The 17,757-nt window shown below is 40.3% G+C and overlaps 2 protein-coding genes across 4 annotated transcripts in view; both read right to left on the bottom strand.

Moving 5' to 3' along the window:
• cobll1b (cordon-bleu WH2 repeat protein-like 1b) overlaps window positions 1-4,219 on the bottom strand; it is a 33,170-nt gene extending 28,951 nt beyond the window's left edge. The window contains exons 1-2 of one of the 3 annotated variants that reach the window (XM_080752564.1): window positions 3,651-4,219; window positions 3,334-3,420 (exon numbers count right to left, since the gene is read on the bottom strand). In XM_080752564.1, coding sequence (XP_080608690.1) covers window positions 3,334-3,398 — 65 coding nt within the window. In that variant the 5' untranslated portion in view covers window positions 3,399-3,420; window positions 3,651-4,219. Of the gene's footprint in view, window positions 1-3,333; window positions 3,421-3,509 lie in introns of all 3 variants that reach the window. The other 2 variants (XM_080752563.1, XM_080752565.1) reach the window with 2 other exon arrangements.
• Window positions 4,220-5,964: 1,745 nt separating this feature from the next.
• On the bottom strand, window positions 5,965-16,828 carry slc38a11 (solute carrier family 38 member 11; the record flags this gene model as incomplete). Its single annotated transcript, XM_080752770.1, has 12 exons — window positions 5,965-6,229; window positions 6,377-6,508; window positions 7,926-8,038; window positions 8,152-8,313; window positions 10,767-10,837; window positions 10,921-11,000; window positions 11,105-11,211; window positions 13,648-13,713; window positions 13,799-13,933; window positions 14,019-14,093; window positions 15,017-15,137; window positions 16,763-16,828. The coding sequence occupies 12 exons, from the start codon at window positions 16,826-16,828 to the stop codon at window positions 5,987-5,989; spliced, it is 1,371 nt and encodes a 456-aa protein (XP_080608896.1). The 3' UTR covers window positions 5,965-5,986.
• Window positions 16,829-17,757: the final 929 nt, after the last annotated feature.

Raw genomic sequence — 17,757 nt, 5'->3', positions numbered from 1 at the left:
ATGAAAAGTCCCTGTATTCAATGCCACTGTCAGACTCAGGACTTCACATTGTCAAATATTTGTTGGGCTTCTTCAACAGCAACAGTTTGCTACAAACTGTTATTTCAAGTCAATATTTTTTCTCTCCTTCATTTCACTACACTCTTGACCCTCAGTCTGAGACACTGCAAGAATGACCTATTCCAATATCCTTGAGGGTGGATCATTATTGGGATATGGGGTATACAGTAGTATGATTAAACTGACTTTTAAATGGTTGCATTGTTTGAGCCATTTATTATGTATTATCACTATGTTCTGATATAGCTTACAGTGGGAATTATGTTCATGGCCAAACAGTCTGGTTTCTCTGGTATAACAGTCTTATTGCTCAGTCAGGATCATTTCAAAGGGAAATGCATTATTTTTTAACCACAAAGAAATCAATAATGTTGCTGTGTTTTAATGAGGTTCAATGATTTGGTCTGGTGGTTAAAACAATCTTAAAAGGTAGTCTTGCGTGTTCTGTTCTATAATGACAGCTGATATGACACAGGATTATAACATCTTGCTTGAGCAATGTTTCAGCATGACATGGCCTGTTGCTTAATGCTCTTCTATCGTCTGTGCTGTAAAATCCGGAGTGTTAATTTAACTCTGAGAGTGTACAAATGGACCCTTTCAGGTCCATTTGTTCAATCTCAGAATTAAATCAGAATTTTCTGGGAGTCTGTTGTAGGCTGGCCCATCCCTCTAGCCATCGTTTTCAGCACTGGATTCATGTGAGCAGCTGTGCCCTTGGACTGCCTGCATGTCTGGAAACAGCTGTGGGGATTCACAATACCTTAACCAATTCCACATTCTGCCCTGAGGAAAGCCAGCCATGTGAGATCATGGTTTAAAGGTGTGTCCAATTATCAGGAATAGGTCCAAGCAGAGCACTTTAGATTAAGCAAGAATAAATCTATATGCTACTTGTTATGTCACTATGGAGAAAAAAAAAAAAATCACACCCGTGTGAAGTGGAGCTGTGTGTGTGTGTGTGTGTGTGTGTGTGTGTGTGTGTGTGTGTGTGTGTGTGTGTGTGTGTGTGTGTGTGTGGATCATGTGTACCGATTTTTGTGACATTTGAAGAAAATATGTAGGAAAAGGAGCAAAAAGTGTGTTTTGGAGAAAATTCAAGATGGCGGAAAATCTATCATGGCGCAAATGGGCGTGGCCTATATGGGGAGATGCGTCATGACCCAAGGAATCCAGGGGAAAAATATTTTTAATTTTCCGACCTACGGTTCAAGAGTTACAGGCCAAAACGTAAAGTGGGGTGTTATGGCGCCACCATGCGGCCAAATGACACAATTATTTTTTATTTAATCCTTGAAATCATTATGAACCTCCTCTCCAAGTCTTGAAACTCTAGCCCCTATGGTTTGCGAGAGACAAATAATTGAATGTGAGTTTTTGCGATTCCCATTATAAGTCAATGGGGAAAATTAATTCACTAATAAATTAATATCAATTAAACTATAGAACCTTTCTCTTAGAAAAGTAATAGCCCACGATTCCCGAGTAAGCCGTTCGATTTGACATATGGCGCGAGTGTGTGGTGGCAAAACTGTGGGACTAGTGGCGTGCCGAAGTTTAGGAAGTTCAGGCTACATACAGACAGACACACAGACAGACCCACCCACACGGCCACGTATAGGGAGCCTGTGCTTCACACAGCTCCAAAAAGCGAAACTGTAAAAATCAGCATTACTGCCAAATTGTCAAGCCTCCACAATGACACAGGTGCTTTAAAATAAAAACAAAGATGTGACAGTTTCCACAACAAACAAAATAAAGATTTCAGCAATTTTGTGAACCATATGTTTTTTATATGAGCAATATATTTATGTGCCAACAGCCCTTCTTAGAGAACAGCTGGCCCAGTGTTTTTGGCAACGTCAGTAGCTGGCTAACAAATACAGCATAGCATTGAGGGTCACATGGAGTGTTCGCATACAAATGTACTTCAAAAGTGAGTGGGATTTCAGAAGCAGTGGTTTATTGGCTCCAAATATAGGAGCCACAAATAAGACAGGGAACATGTGCTTTCCCCCGCGCCACACTTATGGAGAGAGTGGTTTTCTTTTCCAAATAACAGTCAAACCACAGAGAGATTTGGGTAGTCTGCAACTCACCACTGCCAAAGTGTGGCTCTGCTACCAAATTACACAATGCTTATGAAATATGGTCACATAGTCACACCAAGAAGACCATATTTTCTCTTCATCAAATTGCATATGATGTACAGAAATACTATTTTTAGCTTCTTTAAAACTGCAACGCAAAACGGCAACTTTGGACACATCCCAATGGATTGCTATCAAGCTTTCAAATTATCCATCTCACCTCTAATTAAAATCACAATAAGTCTGCAGCCCTCCCTTGAATGCCAAAGGAATGAGCAGCAACTGTGAAAAAAGAAAAGAACGAAAACTTTGGAAACTCACTCCCTCTTTTTAATGATTCCAAGTACCACTGGAACACAGGCAGCTGAGATCATCTCATCTCCACGTCCCTGAACCAAACTGGATGGGAAATTCCAACGTGTCATACACTCACAACACTTTGAGGTAGAGCCTCTTTGACTGTTATTGGACAGGGCAAATCAATACTTGAGATCGATTGCGCATATCAAATGAAATATTTGGTTTGAAGCACACTGACCGCATACTTCCCACAAAATAAAGTTAAGCTCATAGGCTATACTACAGCTCATCAGTCATCTGTAGTAGCTCACACTACAGCTCATCACTGTATAGGCAAGGGATGCAGACTGGTTTGCCTCTAAATGCTTCCCATGACCTCTACATGTGGTCATGGCAATTTCTCAGTACAACTTTGAGAGCAGGAAATGAGTAAAGTTCAAAGGTTGAAATGTCTGCAACAACTGTGACTTCACTTAGGGACTTAAGTCAAGAGGATATTTTGTTAGATGCTGATCAGAAAGATGCACTGCTTTTTACCCTGTGGCGTAGGCAAACAATTTTGCAAATTTGCATGCTGGATATATACCACTGTTTAGGCTATATAGGCATATCTAGATAAAGCAATTGGTTCATAGGCTAGGGCGCCTGGCTATGCATTGCACACTTTTTTCCCTTCTTTTTTCAGACATTTTCCTTTTCAGCTTTGACACTTTTTTCCTATATCCTTTTCCAAGCTATCTCAGCACAGCTGGAAATGTTCTCCCGCGCTAGCATGGGTCACATAGGTCCTTTTAAACTATGCTGCCTCTAATCTAAATGATAAAGAAGGATGATAAAGATGACAGTTACTGTAAACCAAATGACAGATCATATGGTAGCCTACCTCATACCAGAGCGTCGTCGATGCGAAGGACCCTGGGATCCACGATCATCCATGACTAATTGCATAGGTTATACAAAATCCCCCGGACTAGTCAAACAACAAACAAAACAATTAATTTCACAAATAACTTCTGACCTAAAGAATCGATGATTAAAGAATGAAAAGTATGCATTTACTTTGATTAGCTGCTTGAAGTGATGTAGATGGGCGAATCCCACATGAGGTCATCGGTTTCTAAGTCATGAATAATTTTTTTCCCTTCTTCGAGCGACAGATTGTGTCTATATGTGTTGGATATTTATTGGATCATGTCTTACCATGAATGTCGTTTTCGGGGCAGCTGTCAACCGTCACCAGTCACCAAACCAAGGTAACATTAGCGGACTAATGTTACGCTTCGATTTTGTTTTGTTCAGTCATCCATTCTTTCTGTTCAGAAGTTCCGTGCCTTTTTTTCCACTTCTTCATGCACAGCATTCCAGAGCACCTACACTTTTCTTCCCTTCCTCTTTAACTATCCAAACAGACGCAGCACAGCGACACAATTTTTAGTCATGACACCATACACACAAGTCTGCCAACTTTTCTCTGCACATCGAGGGCATTGCATTGCGGCTGGACGCTGTAACGGTACTGTAGTCTGTAGGGCGTCTATCTCGTCCAGTTTTGCTCTCTTCCATAGGGGGTTTGAGTTTGACAAGCATAAGCTACAACTTTGTAGTTACACTGGAACGCACATAGCATATTCTAGCCTATGATTCTAGCAGACCGCAGACGCAGATAAACTTCAAAATAACACGTGCACGCGCGCAAAATACACATACGACCGACGCTACTTCGAAACAAATATAAAGGAATTGTTTTTGTACTAATTTAATGAATTGGACTGCTTTATTTGGTTACAGTGACATCGTGTGGCTGATTTTAGAGACTACTGGACATTATTATTTTTAGAGACATCCTACTGGACATTATCATTTGAAACAAATAATTCAGAATAAATATGAGTAAAGATTACCTTAATAAAACAACATCACACAAACAAAATTAAAACAACCATATGAGTAGTAGGATATCAAGCAGCCGTTCGCAACTGATAAAAAAGAAAAAAAAAACCTAGCCCAGCCCTACCCTCCCCTGCCCCTTCTTTGTATACTTACTGTTTGTTTAGACTTACTGTTTTCTTTTTTTTTTGTTCTTTCATTGTCTCCACCAGCCGAAGGCTTGGGGGAGAGTATGTTTTCCCCTTCGTCCGTCCGTCCGTCCGTGCGTCCGTCCGTCCGTGCGTCCGTCCGTGTGTCCTCACAGTTTGTGTGCAGCTAATCTCAGTCGCCGTTGGCCCGGTCGCTGCCAAAGTGAGCACACACATTCCCTGGATGCCAATCTAGAACCTCTGCCCTAAATTTTTCAAATGGGCCTTTTCTAGCGCCACCTAGTGGCCGATGTTCACAAAACACATTTTTGTGCACTACTCTTACAGATTTTGTCAAAAAATCCTACAAATCGGTAGGCAGCATCTCGACAGTCATGTGATCGACACAGATCTGTCCGATTTTGCATAGCCTATTCCATCCGGATTGGCTAAGATTGGCTTCCAAAGTTTGTAGGATTGAGCCGTTTTGAACAAAATGCCGCAAATCCCAAACGCAAAGTGCAATTATCATGAAATCGCGCACACACGTTCCCACTAGGCCGAGGAAGAAAAGCCACTTAATTTTTTTTAAATCAGCCTCATGGTGGCGCTATAACAGGCCGATTTGTGGTTTTACCTATAACTCCACCGATTAGTTTCAAACTTTGTAAGTGCACTCCCTAGAGGCTAAGGATAAACCTTTGCCCTGCATTTTTCACACCAGCCTTTTATAGCGCCACCTTTGGACCGACTTATGTAAAACACATTTTTGGATATTACTCCTTGAGATTTTATCCAAAAATCACGCAAATCGGTACACAGTATCTCTATAGTCATGTGATCAAGTCCGATCCGTCTGATATTTCATATTCCATCCTGATTGGCTAATATTAGCTTCCAAAGTTTGCAGGATTGCTCCGTTTTAGAACAAAATGCTTCAAATCATCAACGCAGCTTGCGATTACCGTGAAATTTGCCACACATATTCCCACTAGGTCAAGGAACAAAAGCTACCTTTTTTCACATTGGCCTGTTATAGCGCCACCAGCAGGTAGCCTTTAGCAAAACAAATTTTTGGAACACAATGCTTCAAATCATGCATGCAGCGTCCGATTTCCATGAAAGATCTATGGTGAAGAACATATGCCACCCTTTTTACATTGGCCTATTATACAGTAGCACCACCAGGACACACAGCCTGGTGGAGACCTGTGCTCGGAAGAGCACTGCTTCTAGTTTTATTTGCTTTACATATTTACTGCATAGTACTGTGTTCTATTCGTCTGTCATTCAATGTTATATGAGATACTTAAATGGTTTCCTGTGGAAATCTCCTTTTAGTAGACCTTGTACCAGTGAACTGTACCGTCATGAAACTGTACCTTTTCCTATGCAAACTTCTAATAAAGTCTTCAATCAATCAATCAATCAAACAAACAAATATACACCACACCACGTCTTAGTTAAGGAATACACAAACAAAGAACAAGCAAGCTATTCAGAAGTGAAAGTTAAAAATAGTTAGTTTGGTGGTTGGGTGCCAGCAGAAACATTTGCGTCTGCACAGTAGAACATCTCAGCACCATGTGAACAGTCTTGGGGGTAGACACCAATCATGGTCAAGCCAGTTACCATGACAAACACACCTAGTAGAATAAGAATGGATGCTATCAGGTTTTCACCCTGGAACCAGCGACCAGATGAGAGCTTGAGGAAGCATGCCGAGGGAATGATGAAGATGAGGGGCGTAGCACTCACAACACCCTGGAAGGTATAAATACCAATACATTCATTGTAGAATATATATCAGGCTATGTGTGGTCCAAATGGGTATATAGATATCCTTATGAAATATGTATTAAATGCATAATATCAGTGCTGTATAAGAACAAGAAAAAAAGAGTCACTTACATTCAGTGCCAAAACAATTCCCAAACAATCATAGGCCATAGATATCGCAGTGCACACAGCAACTATGATCAAAGTGATGATCAAATGTTCCATCTTTGTGAGACCTCTACTGCAAATAACATTGGAAACAACCTGGAAAACACACACACACACACACACACACACACACACACACACACACACACACACACACACACAACACACACACACACACACACACACACACACACACACACACACACACACACACACACACACACACACACACACACACAAACAAAGAGAGTATACAACTAGGTTATTAAAACTCAAGCAAGATGACAACAAACACATTTACAGCAGCATCTATCAGGGGGAGAGAGGGCAAACAACACACCCCTCAGATCTAACTCAGTACAACTTATAACATTTCATGTTGAAATGTGGCAGTGGGGTGCGGTTTGTTGTTGGTTACAGGGTCACAGCAATCAGACAATAACTTTCTCTGTGCTTTATCTTGCAGACTGGGGCGATGCTATGGAAAAGAAAATGAAAACTTGTCGTAAAGTAGGCTACATGGGTTAAAGACAGAGAAACCAAGGTGAACCAGGTTGATGCTCCCATTAATGTTTGAATTGATTTTGCTCTCTACTTAAATTTGCATTAATATGTGGGATTTCATGCATGGGGTTGCAGTTCCTGCCCACCACTGTGGGGACTGCATGAGCTTTGACTCCTCCACGGTGCCCCTGGCTTGAGGGAAACCTCTAATCCTGCGGGGGAAATTCAGTATCAGCTTCAGCAAGTTGTTGGCTCAGATGCTAATGTTGAGTGCTCGGAGGGAGCAGTTAGGGTTTAAAGTATCTTGGACACCTTTAGACACGTAGGCATGGACAAACCGGTGCCCTTCTGATTACCAGACGGCCTCGTACCCACTCAGCAGCTACGGCCGTCCCAACAAACTTGGCCGGGCACTCGTGGGAGGGGGAAGGGGGGCGTTCTCTCTCTGTCGCTGCTTTAAGGACTCCTCAAAGTTAGTTGAAGTGCCTGTTCAGCATGGAGCAAAGCTAGGAAAGATAGTGTGGTTCGTCCTCACATGTTTCGCCCTCCCAGCGCAACGCCTCACTGTCAGGTGTAAAGTGGCTGACAACGCGTGTATCGGAGGAGACACATGGTTGTCTACACCCAGCCCAAACCAACTAGTAGGAGTTGGCAGAGACAGGATCTATACACACATTGTGGAGGCAGGGGGGGTATTAGCAACAATTCAATTGCGTAGAAAAAATAAACAACTGAACATTCAATAATGTCTTGACTGTCCTAGTCAAGCTCCTAGCCTACTCCAAACACTTTCTGTAACAGTTGACCGGTTGCTGCAGTAACATATACAAGTATTAGTTTGAGGGAAGTGTTGTTTATTTCCTTCCTCTATGTACAATTTGCTGTTCAGTCACAAGCATGTATCTAATCTTTATGAAGGTACTGTCTCTAACATATTTAAAATAAACATTTATGAGTTAAATAACTCAACTAACATGATCTCTGCACAATTCATTATTTCTTAGCTTACCTCCCGTGTCACAAAACACTCCAGCGGGAATGTGGTTATTATACTGATTCCAAAACAGAAGCGGCCAATTGTCACCAGGTTATCATTTCTGCAGTAGTTCTCAAAGATATCGCCTAGAAACATGGAGAGGAGATGTTGATTGGCCTATGTGTTAGTAACATTTATACTTTTTTGACAGTTGTAATAATGCATTTTACAGTATATCACATTTTTGACAGTGTATCACCTTGTGTGTAGCCAGTGAAGGTAGTGTATCCTGCAACAGCAAATGCAGCACTGACGATCAGTGCAGAGCCGACTGACACATGTGTGACTAGAGACCAGTTAGTTAGAGTGGGTTGCTCCAGAGTGCCATAGATCAGAAAGCTATTGTGGTGGCATATAAAGGCTATAAATAGAAACAGAAAGAAGATACAGTTCTTCTCAGCATCAGAGTTTGATAGTCCTACAAAATAAAATAAAAAACATTATACTGTACATGCCATTGCTGTCACATGACAACCATGTGACTACGGTTTATTACGATTATTATTATTTGGCTTGTTTACTAACTTGACATGCTCTTTACATACATATGTATGGGTCTCCAACAGATGTTACTACAGGGGAACACGTGATATAGAATCCCTATTCTGGTGGGAACCTTTGCTGAAAATAGACGATCTACACACTCACAGTGGGGGTCCCAGCTTTACTCTCTCTTAGGGGTCCCTGCCCTAGACCACAGGGCAGGAGTATTGCATAACTACTGTGCAAACGGAATCACTTACAGCAGATCGCCTTATTATTCTTTAGAGATCAAGGGACGGCAATAGTACAGCATAATTGCACATGCAGTATCTATGTTATTTTAGTCGCTCGTACTCCTGCAGCACTTGGAGTTTATATTAAACCTAAAGAGAAGAGGCCGTGTCCCAACTCTGAGGGTATTCTTAATTGGTACAAAACAGCAAACTGAATATATCAGTCCCTCCAAAGGATGAAGATTGGTATTATTATTCACAGTTGCCTTAAAATATGAATATTTACCCATGAGAATATGGGTAAAGTTAATACTACACTTTCACTAGAAGACTAGACTAGTTAGAGTAGTAGAGACTGCCTGGTAGCTCTCATAGTGTTAGTCCTGCTAGGACCTTCATAATAACACATGAGAACATTTCAGTGCTGGGTTCTAGACACTCACCTAAACCCCTTGAGGCACTCACACAGACACAAGACTCTCAGAGCAGCCCCCTGTCATATGCTATGCTCTGGAAGGACTGGCTCTCTTCTCCAAGTGTGCAACGATAAGTCCTGGTCATTGGAGTAACGTGCTGACCAACTCAATATCCCTAAATCTCCTCACAGTGCATCTGGATTTGAAGAACCTTGAAAATGAGCATGGTCATAAATGCACAAGCATTTAATTAAAAATAAATACATCCATTATTATTATTATTATTTTATCTTGCTGTAATATTTTATTGTTGTAGCATGCTACACTGCTTTTACTGCTTGAACCTGGATGCGAGAGCGACAAATAAATAAAACCTCTTGAATCTCTCTTGAATCATACACAACACATGCCGTTGTGTAGTGTGACTCCTATAAACATTCAGGGAGAAATAGATTCTCTCTCCCCTGCCATCGATACATGCTTTGCTAACTTGGAATAGCAGGAACTTGTTATCACTAAAAGTCACACAAATTCAGTGTGTCAAGAATCTGGCAGTGATTCTCCTCTTTCAGCAACACCCCTGACAGAAGAATGGAGACTTCACCCAGGGTGGTCTCTCAAATGGAACAACAGTGGGGATGCAGACAGATCTGTTAACCTCCAATGAAAAAGTCTATTCGTCAACATAAAAGCAGATACCCCAGTGCATTCATGGCCCATGGCCCCGCTTTACACATTTTCTCCAGTGGAACTGAGTCCACACTGGAGAGAGTCCATCAAGGGAGACTGAATGATTCCACAAGCTCCCCGCTGGCTCAAAAAGCTTGGCTCCCTGAAATAATTACTCTGCTGCACGTAGAGCCCTGGGCACTACCAGTGCTCAAAAACCTGTTGATTCAAGCATAGGGGGAAATTTGCTTCCACATGTCAGAGCATTGGAATGGGATATTTGGAGCGGTGAAAGCGCTCCCAATGAACAGGTATATCCGTGGGTATGTGGCTGGCTGGCTGGGTGGGTGGGTGGCTGGCTGGCCCTGTCCGTAGCCTGGGCAATACCTTGAGTGGCCACACACAACACACTAGTTAAAGGAGGGGCGCTGTTTTGTGCAGGCCAGGCACACTCACCACTCACTCACAGGCACAGTTTACACTCACTCACTCACTCACATAGGGTACAGCTGCTCAAATTCACCGCTCCACTTCGAACCGAGGTTTTTTTTTAAATGACTAAAAGCTTATCAGCCAGGAACATATGCCAAATGCTTTAAATCATCCATAACCGGCCTCTTTTTAAATTGCTTTTTAAAACGATCCAATTTAAATAAACAAATGTCAGGTAACTCCTTGTTTTGTTTAGCATGTTTTTATTTTTTACTGATTCTAGTTTTCTTCTTTTCTTCTTCAGTTTTATGTAAAGCACCTTGTTTTGATCAGTGCTATATAAAGATTATTATTATTATTATTATTAGCCAAAACAAAAGTTGTCAAGCCGTTTTGTTTTACTTTTCTATATTTAAGCCAGCTTCCAAGCTTGTATCTAGCAGACAGAACTGTCCTTTTAATTATATAATGCTTTCTGACAAAAACAACATAATTACATTTTGAACCTACTGCACTACTTTTGTACTTTCGCCACATCAATGCAGTTTTCAACATTGACATCATTATCACCCTTAACTCACCAAAAGACATAACACCAACAGCCTGAATAGCATTCCACTTGGCAAATGCCCAAGCATTTACTGTAGTGGGGCTAAAGAGCGAAAGAAAGTGCATTAAAAAAAGCATATGAGATCACTTGAAATGTCTAGCATAATGTGGATGAATATCACATACATTTGAGGTCCTAATGTAGCAGCTCTGATAATGACAATGATGACGATGATGAGGGTCAACATCATTGACACGAACGATACCTAAGAACACATGTTTTAACACAAACAGCATAGTATGAATGAACAGTGTGTTGTTAAAACATCACAGAGACTGTCACATCAGACTGACTCATCAGTAGACTTACCTTCCCAAGCTTTCCTATGTTGCGATAAAGTGAGAGAGGTATTGTGAATAGAATGGTGGATGCCAAGATCACAAAGTGACGTTCTGCAAGTATGTGGCCTGGACCAACTGCAAACATGATCAAATGTATTACTGTCAACTATGAATGAACACAACAAGTTGCACAGAATGAGCTATAGAAGGAAGATAAATGCATCAATGCATCAAATTCATCAGATTTAATAATTAAAGAAAATAATGGCAAAGCGATGTGTTGTACAGGTTTTGGTACCCAGTATTGACTGGGTTATTGCAAGGGTAAAATAGGCTCCTACACAAAACTGACACAAAAGCAAAGAGTCGCTGGGATTTCTAGACAGTATGAAGAATTGTTAAAACACAGCACGTGGTGCTGCTGCCTGCGAGCCTCACCATTATTACACAGCCATTCTGTGAACCAACAAAGGTCGCAGTTTTCTGCTTGTGTTTTGGTTCCAGATAAACTCCAGTGTCTCCGGTCACCAGCACTTTCGCCTATAACATATTCGCCTACACGCATTTGGTCCTTTCGCCTGGCATTTTCACCTTGGAGAAGAGTCTTTTCACCTACCTGTCTGAGCCATTTCGCCTACCCTCAATTCTGCTGTCAGACTGTCCATGTTTGCAAATTATCTCTTTGTCATTCAAATATTATAGTGACTGTGACAGTGGTGTCAAGTGAATCTAACAGTTTACTTGACATTTATTATTTACATCACATTTTATTCCTAAAAAATGGCAAAATAGTTTTTTATGCCTGTTGACAGGCAAGGTTGATTCTATAGGCTATTTAGGTGTAGCATATCTTATATAGACCTATATAGGCTAATAGCCTACATATATATTTTGTATAGCCTAATGTTAAAACAATATAGGCCTACAATACTGTTCATTTTACAATACTGTTCAATACAGTATACTGCACCAAAGAATGTATCCATGTCCAAATTAATTATTTGGGCGCACCTGATTCCAATAGCTCTGTATTTATGTGATTACTATATGGAGTGCATAGGATAGCCGTGTGTAGGTTTGACATGTAACACCACTGTCACAGTCACTATAATATTTAAATGACAAAGAGATAATATGAAAACATGGACAGTCTGACAGCAGAATTGAGGGTAGGCGAAATGGCTCAGACAGGTAGGTGAAAAGACTCTCCTCCACGGCAAAAGTGCCCCGCGAAAAGACCTGGCGAAAATGTTATAGGCGATTATGCCTGACACCGTGTCTCCTCAGCCGAGAAGAAGCAGCCATTTTTGTTCGGCCAAGTCTCATCCATGTTTGACATGCTGAGCTCCATGGCCACAGCTGCAGAAAAGTTGCTGTTTCAGCACTAAGGGTTATATTGCAGCTGACCAATCATCAGAAGCTTTCTACCTACTGTCATTTTATCACTTCTCTCACCCAGGTCAACTAAAGACTGGCCTGTGTGATAAAACATGACTTTTCACATACCCAGAATGAATTTGCCCTGGGTGACTTAAGTTTTAAAAGGAAGAAGATGGTCATAATAAGCCATATCATGCCTATTCATACATTTGGACCATGGTGTCAGGTTACTTTACTGTAATATCAAGTGGAGTCTTTACCATGGTTGGAGACACACTCCAATCTCCATATATTGTTAATGAGATTTCTGACTGAGTGGGCCAAAACTCTCAAAGTCCACAGTAAAACATAATAAGCAAGCAAACAAGCTGAGCTGATGAGACACAAGGGACCATATATTCTAACCATTGTGTGACTGTGTAGTGTGAGAAAGTCATTGCAATATCTTCACAGCACCAGCAGGGAAGTGGAGATGGAGGGTATTGTCAGGGGACTGGTAAATGTTCTAACTTCAGCCTATCTTGTCTACTCACTAATTCCAACTGCACATTCAATTTTTTAGTTGACTGAACAGATCAAACCTACTCTCCAGTCCACAGATATCAAGATGCACTTGAGAACCCAAAATAATTCTAATTCTGTGGGTTGGTGAGTCTGCAAACTGCCCTAAACATTTAGCCAAACTAAATGACCCTCATACACATGAACCCCAGTACCATATGGATTTTCAGCGGGAACAGTTTCATTCCTAGTAGCCTAATACAGGTCATTGCCATAGTCGCACTATAATGCTATGCATGTGAACACTTCAATTGAAGTATTGCCATAACCAGATTATTAAACGTAATCAGGGTATTAGTGTGTAGGCTCTGTAAGGCACCCAATGATTTGCACTGTAATAAATAAATCCCCACACAAGACCTGGATCCTCAAGTGTACTTGTAGTTTTTATGTCATTAAAGTGAATACCACATTTTCAAAGTTAACACAGAAGATCTAATGTGTCAGGTGGTCCACTACTTGATTTCTTTTACCATGTGTTCTTGCCTTTGTATTAAGTGTATATGCCTAGTGTGCCTCTATGATACAGGAATAATCCAACACTAAAACTAAGGTCTTTCCTGGATTGTTTCTTCAGTGTGAAAGGGGTCTCCCATTTTTTGTGGAAAATATATATGTGGCATACAGTACCTCCTGGTATTCTCTGAAATACTTTGGTCAATGTGTCGCCAGTTGTAATGTTGTAGCTGATCATGGCTATGGAAGAAAACACTGTAAATTATCTTTATATCATTATTTATTGTATCAAGGATGAACTATCATAATGCATTTGATATCTTACCAATAAACGGGTATAGGAACTGTAGTGCAGACAGAAGCAAGTATCCTGGGAATCCAAAAGTGCTGTAAACCAATGACTGGTAACTGTTTGTCCCAGATAGATTACCTCCTCTTATCAATAAGATGATTGAGTAATCTGTAATTGAAGTATAAGCAGTATGTTATTTGATGGTCAAATTCATGCAACCAATCCCTATTACCATGTTGAGATATATACTCACCTGTAATGAAAGCTACACCTATCAAAAGCAGAAGGCCAAAAGGAAGGCCTGCCTGGTTCAATGCATATGGTAAACCTGAGGTAGAAGAAAATAATATATATATATATATATATATATATATATATATATATATATATATACATATATATGTGGTATTTATATATTTGGATGCCAATCATTTTGTGCTTTTACTTAAAGGGGCACTCCACCACTTTTCAACCTATCTTCATATAATAGGTCCTCACTAAAGTTCATGATAAAATATCACAATTTTTTTCTACTCAGTTTGGGTCTCATAGGAGAGGGTCAAATCCTTCTACCGGTGACATCATCAATGGGAAATGCAAGCTAATAGAAACTGCAGGCTTTCTATTCCTGAAAAAGTTGCAATGTTAAAGTGGAAGCAATTGTTCTCGTGATAATAAAAATCTATTTATTTTTTTCAAAAATATTGTTAGATTTTTTTTTGTCAAACGATGATGTCACCGGTAGAAGGATTTGACAGCTCTCCTATGAGACCCAGACTGAATAGAAAATAATTGTGCTATTTTGTTATGAACATTAGTGAGGACCTATTATATGAATACAGGTTGAAAAGTGGTGAACTACTCCTTTAAGTAGGCCTACATTTCTGAATACAAACTAACAGAATATTTCGAAATGTGCTACTTTTACTTTTAATAGTAAAATGTTAGAATCTAAATTTCCAGGCTAATTCTTCCACCACTGGTCATGCAAACTGTGAGGGTGAAAGAGTTAAAAGAAGGGGTGGGGGTTACCAGGCGCTAGTCATATGACCCAAGGGGTTTCTTTGTTATTATTATTACTGCTCGAAAACTCAGGCATAAGAACCGATTTATAGAACTATAGACCTACTTAATTAATAGCAAAAACATGCTGCATACTTCAAATCAATTCAATTCAAAAGAGCTTTATTGGCATATTAAAGAGTTGCTGTTGCTCATCAATACTAAAGTTATGTTAGTTAGGCTATTTACCTATGATTCCAGATCCTATTATCGAATTAATAAAATTGAACGTTGCTATCATTGAACTTCTTCCTGTCTCTCCAGCCACTTTTTGAGCAGGCATAAGGATACTCTTGTTTTCATTGTTCAACTGGGGAGAAGAGAATTATTGATCAAATTAAATCAAAAATATATCACAACGTAAATAAATGAATTTATAGGACGTAGGCTACTAATAACATAGGCATCACTGTACCTGTTCAGCCATTTTAAGCACCTGTTGATTACCGTCTTGGCGCTTCGTTTTCAGGTTCTATTATTGACAGCAAATTCCAGTGTTTAACCTACTTCTCCCATAGGCATATAGTCTAATCTGCAATGAAAATGAATGAGTTATATAGCAGAACGGCCAATTGTTTTTTTTAACCCAGCATTGAGGTTTTTAAAACATCGCAACACTGCCTCCTATTGGATGTATAGTTCATCACATTTCATGTCCGTTCATGTCAAATCGGTTCATGTAGGCTGCTACATTTACACAGCACACATGACGCAGCACAAAACCTTCAAAAACCTTACTCTCACTTGCACACACGGAAGATGTGAAATTTATTATTATTTATTGGCAACTTTTCCAGCACTCGCCCTCTCTCTCACTTTTTTCCAGTTTCCACTGTGACTTTCCACTGGTACTCCCATTCACAAGTTAGCCTACGAGGCATTCAGTTCTGTGTAGCCTGACCAAGGCTTTAATTTAGTGCTGTTAACAGACACCAGGTGTCCTCATTCTATTGGAAGTGCGTCTAAGGTTTTTGCGCACCATCCCCATACCGAGATAGGCATACTGTAGCTCTTTAGAAAGTATATTGCACTTTTAGACAGTGTAGGCTCAAAGGTAGGATATGTTCATCCCCGTGCACTTGGTTGGTTAAGTGTTAAGCCTCCTCGACACTGGCAGGGCCATAATGAAAGAGCTACCCTGGCGTCATCCAGACTCCATTCTTATCAGACTTCAAGCAACACACTCGACATTTCAGATTCCACTCCACAACATTGACAACACGCGGCACTATATCACACAACTGTGTTCCAAACATTCCTAGGGGGAAAAGAATATATGGAGAAATCAGAGATAGTCTATAATGACACCTTTCAGTTTCCGAGACATATTGCTGCCCTGTTCCTGGAATTTTACGCTTGTTGATGACCAACACAGTCAGTAGGCTAATTGCTTCAGCGCTCAGCCTCCAGTGGTGTAAAGTAAAGAAGTAGTCTACATTTACTTGAGTAGCCTAAAGTAGGCTAACATTTTGAGGTGAATTTTACTTGAGTAGTTTTAATTAACAATATTTTTACTTCTACTCAAAAATGTAGGTAGGCCTACTCCTACATTTGGGCTATTTGAAAACTTTAGTTAAGTCTACTTGTTACTTTGAAGATATAAATTATAATATTATAAAACATACACAAACCAGTTTAGCCCTTTTTTTTTGCTATTTGAAATTAGCAGAACTACAAGCTCACAAAGCGTTGTGCGCGCTGTGAGCTTCTAGATCTGCTATTTTTCAAACATTTTGTACTTTGGTAAAAGTAGCCAACAAAATGTTTGAAAATAGCAGATCTACAAGTTCACAACATTTTGATGCCAACACTTTCATAATTTTACTCGAAACATTTTGAATTGCGGACTTTTATTTGTAATTGAGAGTATATTTCTATATTACAGTATTTTACTTGAGTGGTGGAAAAAGTAGGCCTATACTCACAAAGACCTACCTCTTTCCACCACTGCTCATAGCCTCTCACTGGCTCTCTGCTGCCAGTCTGGTACCCAGTTAACATCCGGGAGGAGCGCAACAGTCAGACGCGCTGCACCGACAGACGGACGAGACACAAACCGCTACACTGTAGCCCAGTTTTTACTCTCTTCTACAAGGTGGGAAATATTCATTCTAAAGGTGTGGAAAACCAAGACTGAAATGTGGAACGACATATTCGATTTTTTTGTATTTTGCTTCTTTTTCTTTTACACCGACGACAACCTGCCTCGTAATTCTTTTCGAGTAGCTTCTTCACCTGCCAGAGGATAAATTAAAGCCTGGTGAGTAGCATTTATGTTATTGCTGTTAATAATTATGTTAAAAAAAGTTATGTCTCCCTGTCCGTTTCTGTTGTGATAGGTCTAAAAGTTTGTGGTAGGCCTGTCACGTTGTATTTTGGTCATACAGGCCACATTTAAAATATGTGGGCTATATGTGGTAAGTTTTCAACTTGAGAACAACTTGTTTTTGGGTAGAATCTGACGGAGATAGCATAGGCTACATGAAATATATTTTAAATGTATCTGATATTTAGTTTTTCTTCCACCTGTAACGACCTTGGTTTAGGCCTGAGCTGGAGAGGGCTGTGCCCAAAGGGTCGTTATAGGCTAGAGAAAGTGAAGAAAAACATGACTTGTGTCTTGTCTGTGTTAGTTCTAATTCTCGTCATTGCTCTGACTTTGTAAACTCCCGAGGACAGGACTTGATAACGTGGATAGGGATTAGGGACCATCCATGTTATCAAGTCCTCGGGAGCTTACAAATAATTTAGTGTTATTATGGGGCATGGCAGACGCAATGGTGCGCAGTAGACCAGTCCACATCGAACTTAGGAACTGCATAGCCCTATATAGCCCATACCATAGCCCTGCCAAATAGGCTAGAGCAGGGGTCTTCAACGTTTTCAGGCCAAGGACTCCTTGGTTGACTCATCATTTGACAGCACAATCA

This window comes from Nannobrachium achirus (genome assembly GCF_963921795.1).
Source record: "Nannobrachium achirus genome assembly, chromosome: 22".
NCBI lineage: Eukaryota > Metazoa > Chordata > Actinopteri > Myctophiformes > Myctophidae > Nannobrachium > Nannobrachium achirus.
Note: the sequence above shows the minus strand (reverse complement) of the source record. Positions and strands in the feature narration are given on the sequence as shown.